Here is an 18,635-nt window from a genome sequence, read left to right as displayed (position 1 = left end):
GATCTTGCATTCGACTCTATCCAGGGATAATATACCCATGGCTGGAATTTCCAATGTTAAGATTCTCTTGAGCCACCTTTTAAGGACCTCCCAAGAGAATTACTTCTTCCTGCAAGACTGTCATCTGAAAGGCCAAACTCCCTATGGATAACAACTTCTGGGGTGGTGAACAGTCAAAATTTCTTACTTGATTAAGGTTTAAGTTGTGTTTTCAAGACAATCACAACCAAGACTTGCATTCTTTATGTAAATGCAGTATTTGCTGTGCTGTAAGCCTAACATCTTAATTCTCCTCAGGTGGAAGGCATAGTACAGCCATCGTTGCCATCTATAGTGAGGATTACTGAAAGCTGGCTCGGAGTCAAGTGAAATATTTGAGCTGTCTGTCACTTTTTTGTGCTGTTCTTCCCCACTTAACATTCCCTTCTTTCTCCTTTGTGCTTCCTAATAAGTAATTTAGCCTGGGAACTGCAAGCGGGCTTTGGCACCTATGAATTTCCAGGACAAACTGGAAGCAATGAGAGTGTGGGGAGGGAGGAAGAGAAGTTAAGGCAAGGGTTGTTATCAGAAACGGTAATTACTATTTGCTGTTTCTGGGGCACAGGGGAACTGCCCCAGCTGCCTGTTTCCCTCTCTAAGGGACCCTCTATAACCAATCCACACCTGTAAAAGTCTTTATTAGTTTTGACAGTTAATCACTGACTGCTTTATCCAAGTCTAAATACGCTGTGTAGAGCACTTCCCTCATGGAGACACTGTAATGCTTCTTTCATCTTCAGAAGTCAAAATATTATGCCAAATGAGCAGATTTTACTTCAAAAATGGGCAGTAGACCCTTCTTTCATGCCTTTGGGCTGGTGCCCTGCTTGTTTAGTTGTATATTAGTTTGAGCATTTACTTACTGCTTAGTTTGGTGACTAGACATTTTGGTATTCCTGTGCACTGAAGAGAGGAGGATGAAGAGTTTTACCAAAGTAGTTCTCTAATATAGAAGGGCTCTGGAAAGACATTTAATATAGGACACATTTGTTTGCTGGGTTAGGAGAGTGTTTCTAGTAAATGTCATTTGATGACAGCTATTCCTCAAACAGTGTAAGATGCACATGACTTACCTGACTTGCTGGGTTTTTCTTTTCTTGCTTTTCTGTTTTAAATTAGGAACTTGCCTAAGCTTCAATGTCCAATCAAAACCACCACAAGGAACATTCACACATCCTGGTGTATTATGAAAATGATAAGTCTCTGGCATGTTTACAGGAGAACAAGACTGTGGTGAACAGCAGAACTGTGAAACACATCAAGCAAAAATGAAAAGGGTTTAAGTGATCTCATTGTTCAGGTTCAGTTAACACAATGGAAATTAAGTCAGATGAAGAGGGTGGGAGAGTTTGTCTTGAGACAAGACAAGAGAGGTGAGAGAGTGAGACGGGACTTCATGTAGGTAAGAAGCAATGTGAAGGCTGGTGCCTAAAACATACAAGATAGCTAGAGATGGGAATTTTGGCCTCTTGAAAATTCGTGTATGCCATATAGGGAACCTCTTAGAGGACTTGCTTCTCACTGGACAATATGGCTGCATTCCCCTGCTGCACAGATGCTTCTAAGAAGTGGGCCACATTCAGAGGAGGAATTTGTATGTTCTCATGGCTGAATAACTTCTACTGTTTGCAAGAGCTGGACAATGCCATTTTAATGCAGACCTCTTTGAAGATTCAGTTCCTTAATGCACTTGCTCCTTTAGTTGCATGCAATGAGAGGTGATGTGTAAATTAGGCATTTTTACTCTTGCTTTGATTCACTTGGAGCTAGTCCCACATAGAATTCACTGATACCCAAATGAGTGGATATTTGCATAACTTCAGAAGGTGTGAGAATACACAGCTCAGCACCCTGGTATGCCTGTTGTTTCTTGTTTCCCCAGAGTGGTTAAAGTAGCTGCAAGGTGCCTGAGTTGAAAGGGTTCTAACTGAGCAACAGTATTTGTGTAAAAGGATTTTTTTTCTTCCCCCCCACCTTCTTTTTCCTTTTTCCTTATTTAATTTTTAATCTTTTTTCACCCCTACCTCTAAGTCTTACCCACAACTTTTGTTGTTACTGTTTGCCAGCTCTGCAGACAGATACCAGCCAGGCTGTGAGCTCTAAAGAGGAGAAAATGAGAATGCCTTTTGTGTAATGATCATGGAATTAATTGGTCCTGGAAACTCTGGCTTGCTGCCAAGAAAGGTTATTTATGTGGTAAGAAGGGAAAGGAGAGGAGTGGAGCTTAGGAAATTCAGGAATACCCCTAGGTGTCAGATCTTAGGAAAGCACTCATAAAGTTATTTAGGCTTCTGAGTTTGATACAGAATTCTGATTTATTTTTTTTTCAGCAGTATCTAAAATGAGGAGACAGGAGTTAGAAAAGTGGAGGGCTCCATAGTTGTTTTTGTTTCCAAGTGCACTGTATGATAAAAGCAGCTGCTCCTGCAAAAGCATCCACGTTGGCTTGAGTCTGCAGGAGATCTGGCCACCCAAATGCTCCTGGCTTGCAAGCAGTGGTTTCCTAGAGTGGAAATTCTGCTGCACATTCAGAGTTTTATCTCATATGAGCTGACATTCCAGGCTGACAGCTCTGTGGAGAGGAGGATAAGGGCATGGGATGCAAGGCTCCTAAATACTGCCAGCATTGAAGAGCTGTTTGGAGGAGGGAGCATGGATGTGTCTACCTTAGTGACGCTTGAAATGCTTTTGGTTACATCTGACAAGCTTAGCGAAGTCAGCACTCATTCTCATGTGCATTGTTGTGTGGCATTGTTAGTGCAAAGTACCATTTTTAGAGGTTGTTTTAGTTCTTTTTAATGATCATGTGGTGTGGAGGGGGGGAGTCAGCACAATGAGGGCAAGTTTGAGTCAGTTCAGCATGATTGTCAGCTGCTGTGGATTTCATCTGTCAATATGTATGGGACAGTCTCACTTTCTTCCTTTTAAGGGGAGCAGACTCTACTGTAGAGTTCATTAAGATCTTTACTGGAAGGAAACACTGTGTCAAAAAACTTTTTAATACCTCTGCAGTTGTTCTTTACAAAAATCAAGTGAATAGGAGTTTTACAATAGCATCTTGAAGACACATTGTTAAGATCTGTGTGGTTTTTGCCATGGAATCCAGCAGTTCTTCAAACCACTTTGCTGTTTCATCTGTCTTGCTACTTTCAGTGATGTGTGACTGCATGTTAAATGAAGATAGCTTAGGGTTTTAATCCATGCTGGTGTTATAGATGCTCGTATTTCTGGAGCTTTTGAAGCTTAATCATTCCATGATTTCCCCCTTCCCCCCAAAAAAGATGAGTGTAAATATTCAAGTTTTATGCTGGAGAGCTTGTGTGTAAAAAAAAGAAATAAGGGCAAAATCAGAAAAAGCCTCTTATTCCTATTTTCAGAAGGCTAAAATTGATTCATATTTAGGCAAACAGTGAAAAGAAACAGTCATTCTTAAATTACAGTACCGTAGGTTTAGGTAGCTTACAAGTTACTGCACCTCAGGCAGTTTTGTCCCAGCACTGGGTGTCTGTCCAGTAAGCTAATAAAAGTAGGCAAAGTGGAAAACTCCCCATCTGGAAAAGCTGTAAGTTTCAAGGAGAGTAAAAAAGCTTTTAAAAATCTGTGAAAATCAGTAAAAATTGAGTTAATAAAGTGGAAATGTTAGAAATGGCTAAGCCTGAAGAATACTTGGTATCTTGTTTAATATTCTTGTTCACTCCAATTGTTTTCTTTTGGTATTTTTTTTTCCAGTCTGTCTGATGGAAAAATAATTACATTGATTTTGTTCCACAATTCTCACTTTCAGAATCTCAACAGATAATATTTGTATTGGAAAAAAATCTGCAGATCTCTGTGCTTTGGGGTAAAGGTGATTGTTTCCAGTGATACTTCTGCAACAATGGCTACAACCCTGTATGTCATTATCTGGGGAGCAGCCTGGTTTTGTACTGTTGCAGAATTGGAAGTGTTTTGTTTGCCTTGAGTCTTTATTCCCTATTGCTAAGATAAATCATTAATGATGGAGATGATGGTGTTTATGATTAATTTATAACCCTATTGAAGGTTAATGGGTAGTACTTGTACCTTTGGCCTGTGAGGTCTGTGTTTTGTCTCTCAAGCTGAGTGAAGTGCCTGGCAGCTTTGGGGCATGTGGAAGTTTTGCTTTGTTTTCCTGTCACTGGTAGGCAAAATGGCAAGAGATCAGCATGTTTCAGCCTGCTCTTGCAGAGATCTAATGGAAAATAGGGATTGTAGTATCAAAGGCTGCACATGGTGTCTCCCAAGGTTCACAAAGGAATGTTGTTTGAGTCTAGTTGGAGACCTGTGGCTCATGACGTTCCCCACAGTTCAGTACCAGGTTCAATCTTGTTCAACATCTTCATCAATGACTCAATGAAGGAATGGAGTGTGCCATCAACAAGTTTGCTGATGATACCAAACTAAGAGGAGTGGCTGACAGACTATCAGGCTGTGCTGCCATTCAGTGAAACCTCAACAGGGTTGAGAGTTGTAGGGGGGGAACTTCATAAAGTTCAGCAATGGCAAGTGTAAGGTCCTGCACCTGGGGAGAAATAATCCAGTAGTACAGGTTATGGCTTGACCTGCTGGAAAGCAGCTCTGTGGAGGAAGCCTTGTGAACAGACAAGAAGTTCACCATGAGCTAGCAATATGCTTTTTGTGGCCAAGAAGGCCAATGGTCTTCTGGGGCAACCATTCTTCCCAGGGGTCTCCTTCTCTGAAGAGATTCCAAATTTGCCTGGACACTGTGATCCTGGGCAACTTCCTGTGGGTGACACTGGACTAGATGATCTCTAGAGGTCCCTTCCAACCCCCAACAGGTTGGGATTCTGGGATTCCCTTACTTTTGCACCCTCAGTCATGAGCACCCAGTTACAAGCTGCTTGTAATTTAGAACCTGCCTGTTCAAGCCCTTGTATTGGCAACTGTGGCAGAAAGAAGAGGCCTGTTGGATGTTGTTCTAGTACTTGTAACTTTTTCTTATCCTGCAAGTGTCCATATGGTGTTCTGGCACTTTGACAAGGCCTGGGTGAGTCACAAAGATTGTGTGTTGGTTCTGGAGCCAGGCTGTGCAGAAGGAAGGTCAATGCCTTAATTGTAACCAGCTTGGAGCCCAGTTAGAGCTCCTTCAGTACTGGGTATCTGCAGCTGCTTTTGGAGTGGGTTTGTGTTTGAAGGAACCTTTTAGCCTGCATGTTTTTCATTCAGCCTGAAGCTCTCCTGTTTCAACAAGGACTGTATATGTGGGTCACATTTGGTGCTGGTGAGCTGTAAAATCATTGCCTTAAAGGAGAGCAGGCCCTTCTGAAGGTACAGCATTGCAGAGGATTAGTGAAGGTTTTAGAATGGGACTAGATCAGTACCTGCACAACCTCACAAAATAAGGCCTTGCGAGAAGATACCTCAGTCTAATCTTTCTGTGTTTGCTTTTGAAAGCTGCTGTCTGTCTAGTAGAAGAGAATAGAATAGAAATAACCAGGTTGGAAAAGGCCTTTGAGATAATCGAGTCCAACCTGTCACCCAACACCATCTAATCAACTAAGCCATGGCACCAAACGACCCATCCAGTCTCTTCCTAAACACCTCCAGTGATGGTGACTCCACCACCTCCCTGGGCAGCCCATTCCAATGGGCAATCACTCTTTCTGTGAAGGACTTCAGACAGTAAAATGCTGTGTTTGTTTATTTGTAGCCTTGTAGAAGACTGTGAAATTCTCAGTGAGCTTTTTTGAGATGCTGGGACCGTGTGCCCTGTCAAAATTTACAAAGAGCTTTAGGAGCATCTTTGAGTAGTGGTGGATAGAGTATTCCTCTGAGCAGGAAATACAAAAGCAAACATGAAACCTCCTTTGCCTTTGGGTAGCCTGGTTATGTCAGTGAAGAGATGGCCTCTTGATTAAATCCAGACTGAGCAGTTTCCTGTTAGCATGCTAACTCAGCCCACAACATCTTACTCTGAAAGTCTCTTACTGAGCTCCTCTGCCAAGTCCTTTCTCCCTCTTAAACTTAGAGGCAGAATTGCTAACATAATACAAATACAACCCTTAAAAGTCTCTTAAAATGATTTTCAGCAGTTTAATATTTTGCTGGCAAACTCAGGTTTCGATTTTCAGGGTTTGTTTTTGGCTTGGCTTTGGGTTTGATACTTCTTTTTAACATTCTCCCAACATGATGTCTTGTGGAAGTTGCAGTGTTGCAATTAATGGAAAGTGTTGTGCCTGTACCTATCTCAGAAGCAGATTCTGACCTTGTTTGGTACAGAGTCACATCAGTGTATGAGAGGGTTTTACACACACTGAGTGGAATATGGACCTAAGTCAGTACAGTGTGAGTGGGGAAATCTGCTGGATAGAAAGCTAAGAGTTAAATACAGCAGTGAAGACTTTCTTCCCTGTTTGAAAGCCACTGCGTTGTGTAACCAGTTATGTTCAAAAGTGTATTATAATCATAAGCTGAAAAGGCAGCAATATTACTGGTTTTTTTTCCAAGCAGGTTTTCCTTAGAGAAAATTAAAATGGAAGAGATAAATAGGAGTAGCAACAGCTTGGGTATTTTTGTAATGGTGGTGTCATATACCTGACTTAAAGGTGTATATATTACAAATGATACACCTTTAAAACAGCCATAAGATCTGTGCAGCAAAATTTTGTGTGTCACTGTGGTGGAACCTTATCCCTTCCCTGTGGGTTCCATTTGTGTAGCGGTGGGATTTGGTGTGGTGGGACTGTGTGTTGCCTACTCTGTTTATAAAAGGCAGTAATGGGTCCGTGACACAAGACTGAGTTATCCAGTTTGTAATTTCATAGTCTGGTTGAACATACAGAAACTTTCAGTGCCTCCAGAAATTGTCTTACAGCTTGCACCCAAACTTGTTTTTCCTGTGTCATCCTGTGTGTCTCTGCAGCTGTGGGGTGAACAGTTAGACAGCTCATCTGGGTTAAACCTGAGCCTGCCACATGAAGAGCTCTGTTTTGGCTGGACCATTTTCCCAGCCCAGCTTGATGTAGCAGATGGGCAGAGAGATTAGAGTGGATGTTAGGAAAACTGTTTTTACTGAAAGAGTGTTGAGGCATCAGAACAGGCTGCCCAGGGAGGTGGTGGACTTACTGTCCCTGGAGGCATTCAAGAAGCATGTAGATGTGGCACTTCAGGGTATAATTTAGTGGTCATGGTAGTTGGATTATGGTGCCAAACAAAAACTGTAAGAGAAATTGAAATGTTATATGGTATTGTTTGCAAGATGACTTTGAGACCCTCCTTACAAAAGTATCAAATCCAAATGTGTTCATGACTTTAGGTTCTGTGTGGCAACCCAAAATTGATATTTTCAGGAAAGGAATCGCAAATGCTGATGCTAAAGTTGTGGTTGACTTTCATGTTTATTCAGAAGTGAAGTGAGGCACTGAATTACCACTCTTGTTCCCTCCAGTAATACTGTTTGTGGGATAATAGATTTCCTTTTAGGAAACAGCAATAGATTTCCTTTTAGGCAACATGTAATGGGATCATAAGATAACTTGATAGCAGCCAGACTATAAAATATTTTGTGGGGTGTGTCAGAGGAACACCTTGAAGATAAACTTACTAAAAATCTTGCTTAATTCCATACAGAATTTGGAGAGACAAAAATGACAGATTTGTTTAGTGACTAAAGGTGGACTGTTGCTTTGAAAAGATGGAATTTAATTTGTTGTAGTGTAAAAGCTGTGTCAGGGATCTGGCTTCTGTCTGACTTTTGCAATTTGCTTTTGCTTCAACATTGTAGGTGGAAGAGGAGCAGTTACCTTCAGAACATACTGTCAGCCAGATTGAAACATACAAGATTAGGACAATTAAAGCTGGAACTTTGGAGAAGCTTGTGGAGAACCTCGTGACAGCTTTTGGGGATAATGATTTTACCTACATCAGTATCTTCCTCTCGACGTACAAAGCGTTTGCTTCTACTAAGGAAGTACTGGAACTTCTCCTTGACAGGTAAGAGCCTGTTTACAGTGAGAACTGAGCATGATAGGTGAATGTCCTCAGGAATTTCTTAAATCCACCTTCAGTGTACATCCCTTGGACAAGTGTCAAGAATGCTGCAAAACACAGAATTTTCAACTTAAACATAAAATGTCTAAATGTCTGCTGCCTGCATTCCAGCCCCCATTAAAGCATAGGCAGGGCAAGTGCACCATGTCTGACTGCTAAGGAACCAAACTGGGAACCACAGAAGTTAGTTTTCTTCCCAAAAAAACTCCAGAATGTGTGGTCTGCAAAGCCATTCCTAGAACAAATTCCTACATTTTGCTGGATACTGACGTTTTGAGACCTAATTCTCCTGATTTGAAACCAGCTTTGTACAAACATACAAAATTTAGTATCCCCTTCTTGTGCTTCTCATGAGCATGCAGTCATAAATTTTTTCAGGCAGCATAGAAACTGCTTGTTGTAAGAGTAGCTTTTATGGTAAGACTGTTAAATCACATCTGTAGAATGCTTAGAACCTCCTACATTATTTTTTTCATCCTAAAATCTTGAGATATTGGGTCAGAGGGGAGCTTATGTTGGGAGTACCACATTTGCTGCATTTTCAGATTGAAGTGACATACAGAAGTGGTTCTTCTAGCATATAGTAGTTAGGACAGAGGAGTAACATAAGAGCTCCTAGGTTTTGATTTTGGCAGATAAAGAACAAGGCATGAATGCATTGCTTCTGCTTTTCTTTTGCACCTGAAAAGGGGTATAATACTCCTTGCCTTGTAGGAATGTTATATGGCTCAATTAATAATGGCATTGATTGTAGCAATACCTGTGGTTGCTCAAGTACAGTGACTTCACAGCCAGATAAGTCAGATGAGGAAGGAGCAACCATCCTGGGGAGCAGTTAGGTTTACTACTGTGAGCTTTACTTCTCAGTCCATACCAATTCTGACATAGAACATAGGAAGCAATAAAAATTGACTGTGCTTGTATACCAGAATAAAGAGATACTGAGGAGTTCCTTCTTTTGAATTCTTTCTGTACTCTCAGTTTTGGATTCAGCTGTGGACATACATGTCCTTGAAGAATAAGATATGAAAGGGTACCAAATTTGTGGGGATTCTGATAATAAAAGAAGAGGAGGTGATTTAGCAAGTGACAGTGTGTCATGACAATCTCTTGCTTCCTAAGAGTGTAAATGGCCAGAGAAGCACAAATATATGGGAGAAACCAATAGTTCTATGCACATATGCTGTGCCTTTCAGCCAGTAGTACTCCATGTGTGGTTTCTGTTACTTACCTTATTTTATAGAGATGCATTTTTAACAGGAAAAGTTGGAACAGATAGAATGGCAGCCTTTGCAAAGATGCATTGCCCAGAATGGCTGTTTTAAATATCTCTCCCCCTAGCAGTGCAGTTTATGTTGCTTTGTGTTGGACAGTTGCCAGACAGCTCTTTTGGGATTTTTAGGCATTAATTGATGTGCATCTGGGGAAATTTTCTTTCTGCAATCTATGAGAACTTGTGAGTACTTCAAATAATATGAATCTGCCAGTCAAAGATGACTCTAAGCTTGTTGACACACACCTCACTTTTCAATTAAAGGCTCTCACATTGCCTTAAGACAAAGCATTTTGTCTTAAAGTACGTTCCTACATCCTGTTTAATGCCCAGCAATCATCCTCATGCATGTTCCCCACCCAGTTCAACACAGTTATGATTTTTAGTAGTTTCCATTCTTAATTCTGTGTTACTGAAGTACTGCAGTAATGCAAATAAACCTCCCACCTGAGACCATGACCTCATTTTACAAATCACTATGCAAACATGCCTAGAATTGCTTGCAACAGCCCCCACCCTGAAGACCCTGTGTTGTCAAGAGATGATGAAGAAAAGCAGTGAGAGGAGCAGACTATGATGGAGATTCTTAGGAGGAGTGTACTGAGAAAGAGCTTAACTCACAGTGACAGTTGGAATTGAGCCTGGGTTTTCATGCATCTGTATTTTAACACATCCGTATCTGGTTGGTTTTGTTGCTGTCCTCAGGAGAGAGAAGTCTGTTATGCAAAGAGCAGTTTATATACTGCACTTACTTAATATGTGTAATTATAAAAGGTCTCATGTATCTGACAAGCAAGTTTTGGATATACTATCAAATCTGTTAAGCTGGGGGCTCACCAAAGTGATGTTTTTGGACAAAGTTCTTGGTTCTGAGAGGCTGCCTTGGCTCCTTGGTGGTGGGCTGGCTGTTTGGTCAGTGCAAAGCCTCTGGGCAGGACTAGGAAAGGAGACGTGGAGCAGACCTGTTGTCTATTTTGTTCTCCTGCATGCATTTGCAGAGACAACTTTGTGTGTAGAGCCTTTGTGTGGGACAGGTGATTATTTCATGTGCAAGTGTCTGAATCTGTTCTTCTTGGTCACCTCAGTTGGATGGAGTCACTGGGTGCTCCAGAGTGCCCAAAAAGCCAAGTTGTGGGTGCTGCTGGAGGTCTGGATGAACTGAGGCATGGGAGGGCATGTTCTGCCACAGCATCCTTGTGCATGCTGTTCCATCTTTGCCTTTAGCAGGGTATATTTGTCTCCAGAATTGTTAATTCAGCCCTTCAGTGACTACTGAAATAATCAAATCTCTCTGTGATTCAGGCATTTTAAAATTGGGATTGGGGGCAAACAGTCCATTAGCCTTGTTGTGGTTTTCAGTGTTTTGTGGTGTTTTCATCACTAGCCATTAAAATGCTCAGACTGTTAGGCTGCACTGTTGTAAGGGTGATTAAAAAGTCTTCTGGCAATCTAGCCTTTCCACTGAAGTTTGTAGAGACCTCTAGATTCTATTTTATCCTCATATTTCCCCCTAGCAATAAGGATCACAGAAACCTAAAAATAGAAATGTACAGACTTAGTGAAATATTGGAGTTACAAATTCAGATACTCAAAGATGAGGCATTTGAAAGGGGAGAAACTCAAGATCTTCATGAAGTTCATCATCATGGGCTTTACTTTCTGTTTTATTTTCTCTAGTGTAATTATTAATGATAGGATTTTAAAAACAGCCTTAAAGAAAGTAATTACTTGCTCTCTGAGAATCATTGCTTATAAGACACCTAAACTCTTTGGGCTTCTGTGAAGATGCCAGCTCCATGCAGTAAAGATTTCAGTAAATTGTATAGCTGGTGCAATTTAGCTCAGTTAATCTGCAATTAAGTTCTTAATATTTTCCTATCTAGGAGTTAAATCTGTAATATTACAGCTGGATTGCAGCACAAAAGAAGTGGCAAGTCTGGCTTCTGAATTTGTCTTTGTGTTTTCTCAGGAGAGTATCAGAAGAGAGAAAGGCAGCCTGCAGTGGAAAAGAAATGGGGCAGACAGGACTAATTCAGTTTAAAATGTGTGCATAGCTAGTTTATAAGGGATTTCAATTGAGCACTCAAGCAGGAATAACCAGACAAATAGGTGTCCTCTTCTAAAGATGATGTGCTAGTTACTCACTGGATTGCTGGCTACTGGCTGAGGGGAGGAATCTGAGAATCATAGAATTGTTTTGGTTGGAAAAGATCTTTAAGATCTTGGGCCAGACTTGGGCATTGCTGTGTCCTTGTGGTCTTGAAGAGCTGGAGTTCCTGTCTCCATGGGTTTTAGTAACATGCTGGCTTTGTAGAAGCCCTACTTTAAGGAGAGACAGCCTCTTGTGGCTGGTTTTGAGGGTAGGAAAGGAGAATAAGAGAAGTTTGGATGCTGCAGTTTTGCTTTGGAGAGCCTAAATGATAGCAACATCTCGGGTAGTTTTGGGTACAAAGCCTAAAGGATTTTTATAGCAGTATCTGAGGTAGTTTTGGGTAATCCAATTGTCTAGAGCAGCAGCAGCAATTCAGGAGCATACATGACTAAGGAAGTCAGCCTTGCCCTCCTCCTCTGATGCTGCTTTAAAGAGGTGAACATGTCAGAAGAGGGCAAGAAAACACAAGGGAAAAGTCTCAAAGAACAGAAATTTCTCTTCTGAGCCAAGTTCTGGTCTCACTGGTTGCGAACCTCTCAGAGCGAGTTATAAGGTCTGCTTCAGAGGAAGGGCATGTAGGCTGCCTGACCCTGTCAGCGTTACCCCAAGCCTTCTATAATAAATGATGGAGTCCACAGGAAATCCTAGGAGGTCACCATTTCCTTCCCCTCTCACAAATCTTAGGAGTGTAGCATTTAAGAATCCCGTGGATGTTTCTCTTGGCTTTTAGAATATCATGGATAATCTAGAATTTAATGGCTTGGGACAAAATAGAGATGAAGCTATAAAAGTTAGAGTGATTTATATGCAGCTGCGGAATATGGACTTGTGAAGAAAAGCAGATGTTTTAAGGAAAGTGAAAAGAGAAATGGGTAGTAATTGAATTTAATCAGCTTAGTTTTCAGCGTTGCGTTTAGTGGAGAGCAAGCAGCAAAGAATCGGCACTTTGACAGCTTGCTTGTCAGTGATACTTGTTAATAGTAACTAAAGTGGGTGTCAGTGCTTTAGAAGTACTGATATTCTATTTTCCAGTGAAGTAAAATAGGAATGAAAAGGGCAGTCTCTTAGAAAAGGCAAGTAAGATTTTGGCATTAGTTATCAATTTTAGTTTCCTGTGAAGAGCTTGAGCCCCACTTTTGATGTGGATGACTGTGGAGTAAAGGAACAGTTGGGAATGGCAATGCTGAGCTCTTGTTTGGTCTGAGGGAGAACAGTGGCCAGATCAACAAAGATGCTTCTAACTTTTTACAGGGGATCTGCTTCTTGCCTTAGAGTAAGAAGGAGCAGCATCTGCATCTCCCAGTTGTAGCACAGGGGGTTTTCTTTATAGGAAGAATAGAATAGAATAGAATAGACCAGACCAGGTTGGAAGAGACCTTCAAGATCGTGTCCAACCCATCAACCAATCCAACCCACCTAAACAACTAAACCATGGCACCAAGCACCCTATCAAGTCTTCTCCTGAACACCTCCAATGATGGTGACTCCACCACCTCCCCGGGCAGCCCATTCCAATGGGCAATCATTCTCTCTGTGTAGAACTTCTTACTAACATTCAGCCTAAACCTCCCCTGGTGCAGCCTGAGACTGTGTCCTCTTGTTCTGGTACTGGCTGCCTGGGAGAAGAGACCAACCTCCACCTGTCTACAACCTCCCTTCAGGTAGTTGTAGAGAGCATATTGACAATATTTGATAGGATATTAGAAGAAGCTTCTTCACTGAAAGGGCCCTCAAACGCGGGAAGAGGCTGCCCTGGGAGGTGGTTGAATCCCCATCCTTGGAGGCAGAGATGAGGTGCTGAGGACCATAGTTTAGCACAAGCCTTGGTAGAGTTAGAGAATGGTTGGATTTGATAATCTTTTCCAACCAATATTATTCTATTGTTCTAAAATTCCTCCAAAATACATATGTGGAAGCTGAGTTGCCCTCGAGACCAGTGCATCCGGTTTGTGTTGGATTTGTTGTTGTGGACACATCCCTCACTGCATGCTGCAGGATTGTCTGATGAACATCCATCAGACATACTCCCAAATTCAGATTAGACAAAGAGAGTCCCAGCACCCTTGGAAAAGTGTCCTGGGAAATCAGGATGTATCATACCTGAAGGCTGTGGAGGGATACCTGGTGGTCATTTAATGTGGTCTGCAAGTGTATCCTGTCCAAGCAGTGCAAGCATTCACTGAATGTGGGACATGAAACATTTATTCTGTCCATAAAAGGTGAGATACTTTTCCCTGAGTGACAGAGGCAAATAAAAAAGCAGATGGTGTGCTTAAAAGAAGTTGGAGTGTTAGGGCAGGAAAAAAGGATTCTGTTAAGGTGCAATTCAGAATATTTTAAGACAGATGTAGCTCCCTGTGTTTCAGCCAGAAGATACTGGATTTTTATTGCAATGCTGCTTCTTGTAATGGCCTTTAAACTGAGCCCTTTGATAATTTTTGTCTTTAGTAAAATCAGAGATGTGGCATTTGCTATCTGTGTAACTCCTAACACTGGTTGGAGATTGTGAATTAATCTGTTCTTCTTTCTTCTTCTTTTTTTTTCCCCCTTGAGGACTTCAAATTAAGCTTTTGCTTTTTATTAAATTTGAGACTGGAGCCCTATTAATTCTTTTGGCTGGGTTGAGCCTATAAAGGTTTTCTTTTGACACAGAGTAGAAGTCAAACTAAACAAAATCCTGGGTATAGGCTGGTATGTTGAAAAGGGAGGGGGGTGACTTGTATTTTCAAAGCTATATGAGAGTGGACATCCACATCTCCTCAGTATTCATGGAAGTTTGGCATCCCAATGCAGCAGGCAACTTTGAAAAGCTGCCAAGCCTTTAACATTGTACCTTCTACCCTCTTTGTTTGGTAGAAGTGGTTAGGGAGATGTAAAAGCAGAAAAAATAATCTTGTTGGCATTTGGATGTGAAAACATTTGATGGAAACTCCTGGAGGGAGGAAAAGGAGCCCAGCTCCTGATACCCCTGGGTGTGGGGATACAGAATGGTGCCTCCACAGTGGATAAGCCCAGAGTGCCCCCAGTGACACTGGGAATACAGAAGTGCACTGGGTGCACTCTAGGATTAACCACGCACAATAATGATGTAAGTAAAAAATATTTAGCTGTCTAGATGAGAGCAGAACTGTGCCAAATGCCTCTTAGGTATTTTATTTTGTCCTGATCATCATGTTCCTTGCAATGGTGCTTCAAAGTAGGGCTGTGCTGTACTTGGCACAGCCACAGAGAAAGTGGCAGCTGGTCCCTGTCTTGAGGAGTTCACAGAGAAGGAGATGGCTCCTGTTTGATGGGAGAGCCACAGCTGGGTAATGACAGCAAATAACAAGTTAGTTGTGCATGTTCATTCCTTATCATAGAGGGTAGATGGAGAGGAAAATGAAGGCAGAGAGAGGACAGTGAAGGAGTAGGTCCTTCAGTAGTAGAGCCCCATGTTTTGGGACAGTAGCTTCATAAGGCATTTGGCCCACTGTTGTGGCATCTCTTCCCTCTGCTGTTTTCCTGTATAGAAGGTAGTTTGTTTGCTCATCTAAAGAAGTGATTTCACTTCCATGCTTCTCTGTGTGTATAATTTAAAACACCTTATGATTCTTGCTCCTAGTATCTGTGCTTCCAAGTTGCTTGTTTCAACACTTAAAAGCCTTATTTAGGCTTTGTTTGGGGCTTCCTTATTATTTCAGAGTTATCCAAAGAGTATTTATCCTCCCTCTTTTCCCTTCTTAACAGAGGTGCAAGGGTGCATTTCTATTCTCATTCTTATTTTTTTCCCAGTATTTAAATATTCAGTACTACCCATTACATTCTGGTCTCATTTGCTTAGTCAGTCCCTTTGAGTGGAGTTTATAACTTTGCAAATGCCAAGCAAGGCTGAGAAGTTCTGTAGGCTACAGGATCCTTTTGTTTCTCATGTCTTTTTTTTTTTGTATGCAAAGCATTCATACAGGACTGGGTAGTGAATGGCTCTTTGTCCAGGAGCTGGTGAGAACAGAGCAGTGGAAGTCTGCAGAAACACTGTTCTTTACATCAGATGTATCATTAACTCCTCCTAACCCGTATTTAATGACCTGTTGTTCACGCAGAGCTCTTGTGTGGAGAGATAGGCAGAGGTTTGCATCTGGCAGGAGAACGAGGCGTGTTGTCCTTGTCCACTTGTGCACAGAGAATTGCCTGCTCTTTGACTCTGTTATGAATTTGTATTATAAAAATCAGCATGTGGCTTTCTCTGGGATTTAAATACAAGTGCCTAATGTTCTGCAAATCGGCATTTGATATTCATACAATGCTAGGACAATGACACCGCGTCAGCACAATGAATCGTGAAAAATGAATATCAACTTTCAATTCTTATTCAAAAAGCCAAAGCTTTCTTTGCATATTTCTCCCAGCAGGAAGGGGGGGAAAAAAAAAATCTCTTTTGTCTCTTGGCTAAGATGTATTTGAGTCATCTTACATAGCAGATGGCAGCGGTGAGTGAAATCCTCTCCCGTTAGCAACAGGACAGCAGCGGCCCTCATAGCGTGTCTCCACTCTGTCCTGGGTGATTTCCACTGGAAGACATCAGCATAGTTCTTCAAACAGCCCCCTTAAGCCTCTTTTTTGCAGCTTCTTGGTCACAGGGCTGAACAGTGCTGGAATATATGGACATGCAGGACAACCTACAGGTCTGCAAGAGCACTCATTTGAAACCATTGCAATTAAATCTAATAAAACCAGGTTAAATTTTGCACTTTGAGCCAAGAGTTGGAAGTATTGCTGTTAAGGCTCCTCTGATTTCATTCTTGCAGGAAAGCAGTGAGACATGTCTCAAACAGTTAATTGCATTCACTTTGAATTGCAAGCACCAGTAATGAGCATTTAGGGTATGACTAAGAGCTGAGAGAAGCCAGGTAGGATTAAGTGGTGAATTCAGGCATATCCAAGAGTCAGAAAGGAGCTATCTATTCAGTTTTACAGCTTCAGTAGTGCTGATCCCAATAAAAGGAGCACGGGCAGGGTGTGAAATTGCTTGGGAGAATATAGGAGAGAGCACAGAAGCCATTGATGCACCAAAAAAATTCAGAAGGGGGTTGACAGCCATTGTTGTAGTGAGCAGTGGTTCTGCTGGGAATGCGCCTGTTGTGATTCACCCTGATGACTGAGGGATTGAGGTGTTATTCAGCATGTCTGGAAGGACGTTCTTACCCTGTTGGCAGCTTAGCTAAGCATATTTTTGCTTTAGATGTGTGGATTAGCTCTGTGAAATCCCGATGGCAAAGTGTGCATACCTCAAAGGACCCTTCCTGGTTTAAGTACTTAAACCCTACACTCACACTTCTGCTATCTTATAGGGCCAGCAGGACCATTTCAGGGTAACTGGGAAGAATTTGAGAGCTCTAGAACATATGGTTGTAAGACTTGATGCGTGTTGTTAATCTTTTCTTTAAGGACAGATAAAGAAATGCTGAGATTTCTGAAGTTTTCAGTTGAATGAGAGACATGTGTTGGTCAGACTAAGCTAGTGGGCTTAAGCAGTCAGGGGTTTGTTCTCAGCTGTGTCATAGATACATGTTAATAACTGGAACAAATAAATTGTTGCTACCTCTACCTGCAGTGTAGTTGGAGATGCAAGAGCTGGTTTGACATGAGCAGTTTCAGATTATGCAAGTGGTCTTAGATCAGCACTCTCAAGGTTGAGGAAGCCCAAGCTGATCTTCTTATGTGGTTAGACTGCTCCTATCAGAGAGGTTTCTTGTTTGCTCTTACTAGTTTGGGTTTACTCTGCAGTGCACTGGAATGTTTGCAAACCCTTGATCTCCCTGTGCCTCGGCTTCCCCATCCACAATGGAATTGTCCAGAATTGCCCTTGTCATGAGACTGTTGCAACATAACTTCTTACTGTAAAGTCTTGTAGAGCTCTGAAATGGTGAGTCATGGTAGGGCATAATGTCAGTGTTCTTTACAATCCAGTGATGAGTTTGAGTTAGGTACACTGGGTGACTGTCTGTGCAGATCTGGGATTCTTCCACACAAAGCCTTAGATGGTGCTTTAGAGGAGCATAAAACTACCATCCCTTGGTTTTATCCTTTGAAAAGTTATGGATGAATTTGTTACAGTTCTGACATGAACTTTCTGGGCACAAACCAACAGCATGCTCTATTTTCTCTGTGTGATGCTGTAGCATAAAGTCTTGAAGATGCATTTGTTCTCCTAACGATTTAATTAGAGGTGCCTGACACAATTAGTTGAGCCCAGAATGTGTAAAATTAGCTTGCCTTTTTCTGAGCTGTGATTGTCCACCTTCATTAAATCTGCCTGTAAGGAGCCATGAAATTCTTTATGGAACTGTAGATCTGAAATAAGGAGTGCTCCAACTGAAAATCATGGAATCATAGAATGGTTTGGGTTGAAACAGAACTTTAAAGGTCTTCTAGTCCAACCCCCCTGCAGTCAGCTGGGGCATCTTTAATGAGGTCAGCTAGCTCAGAGCTCCATTAAGCTTGACTTTGAATGTCTCCAGGGATGGGGCCTCTACCACCTCCTTGGGCAACCTGTTTTGGTATCCTACCACCCCCATAGTAAAGAGTTCTTTCCCATGTCTAATTTAAATCTGCCCTGCTCTAGTTTAAAATCAATTTCCCTTGTCCTGTGGAAAATGAAGTGCATAATCCTGCCTTCAAAGCACATGCTCTGCCCATGTAGGTGAGAGATGTTGTTTTGTTCAGGCCATTCCCATGTGTGACAACTGCCTCAGTAGCTTTGGCACAAGTGGACACTTGCCACCTAGAAAACCATGTGAAATCACAATTGGAGGTGGGAGGAATGACAAGCACTAGAGAAACAGAAGCTGTGTTGGAGAAAGTAGTTGTGCTACAGTCAGTGACACTGGAATGTTACTCTGGCAATGGATGGGGTGAAAATGTGTGGAAGGGATGCCCAAAATGGAGAATCCAGCCTGACTTCAATCCCTGCACCAGCCTGGCGCCACTGCATACTGGCCACAACGGCCAGAGGAAGCTTTGGAAGGTTTTTAGATGCCCAGAGTAGACCAGCAAAGTGTTGTGCAGGTGATGGTGCCCAAAGCCTACCTGCCTTGGAGCTGTGAGCAAAGAAATTACTTTGATCGTTTCTTCCTGTGTATAGCTTGCTTCACATGAATTGGGTTG

The 18,635-nt window shown here is 41.9% G+C and overlaps 1 protein-coding gene across 2 annotated transcripts in view; it reads left to right on the top strand.

The window, feature by feature from the left end:
- RGL1 (ral guanine nucleotide dissociation stimulator like 1) overlaps positions 1-18,635 on the top strand; it is a 77,271-nt gene that overhangs the window by 20,360 nt on the left and 38,276 nt on the right. For both annotated transcript variants that reach the window (XM_068141334.1, XM_068141333.1), the window contains exon 3: positions 7,802-8,010. In XM_068141334.1, coding sequence (XP_067997435.1) covers positions 7,802-8,010 — 209 coding nt within the window. The remainder of the gene's footprint in view (positions 1-7,801; positions 8,011-18,635) is intronic.

This window comes from Melanerpes formicivorus, unplaced genomic scaffold (genome assembly GCF_026170545.1).
Source record: "Melanerpes formicivorus ecotype bairdi unplaced genomic scaffold, bMelFor1.0.p_v2 SCAF_7, whole genome shotgun sequence".
NCBI lineage: Eukaryota > Metazoa > Chordata > Aves > Piciformes > Picidae > Melanerpes > Melanerpes formicivorus.
Note: the sequence above shows the minus strand (reverse complement) of the source record. Positions and strands in the feature narration are given on the sequence as shown.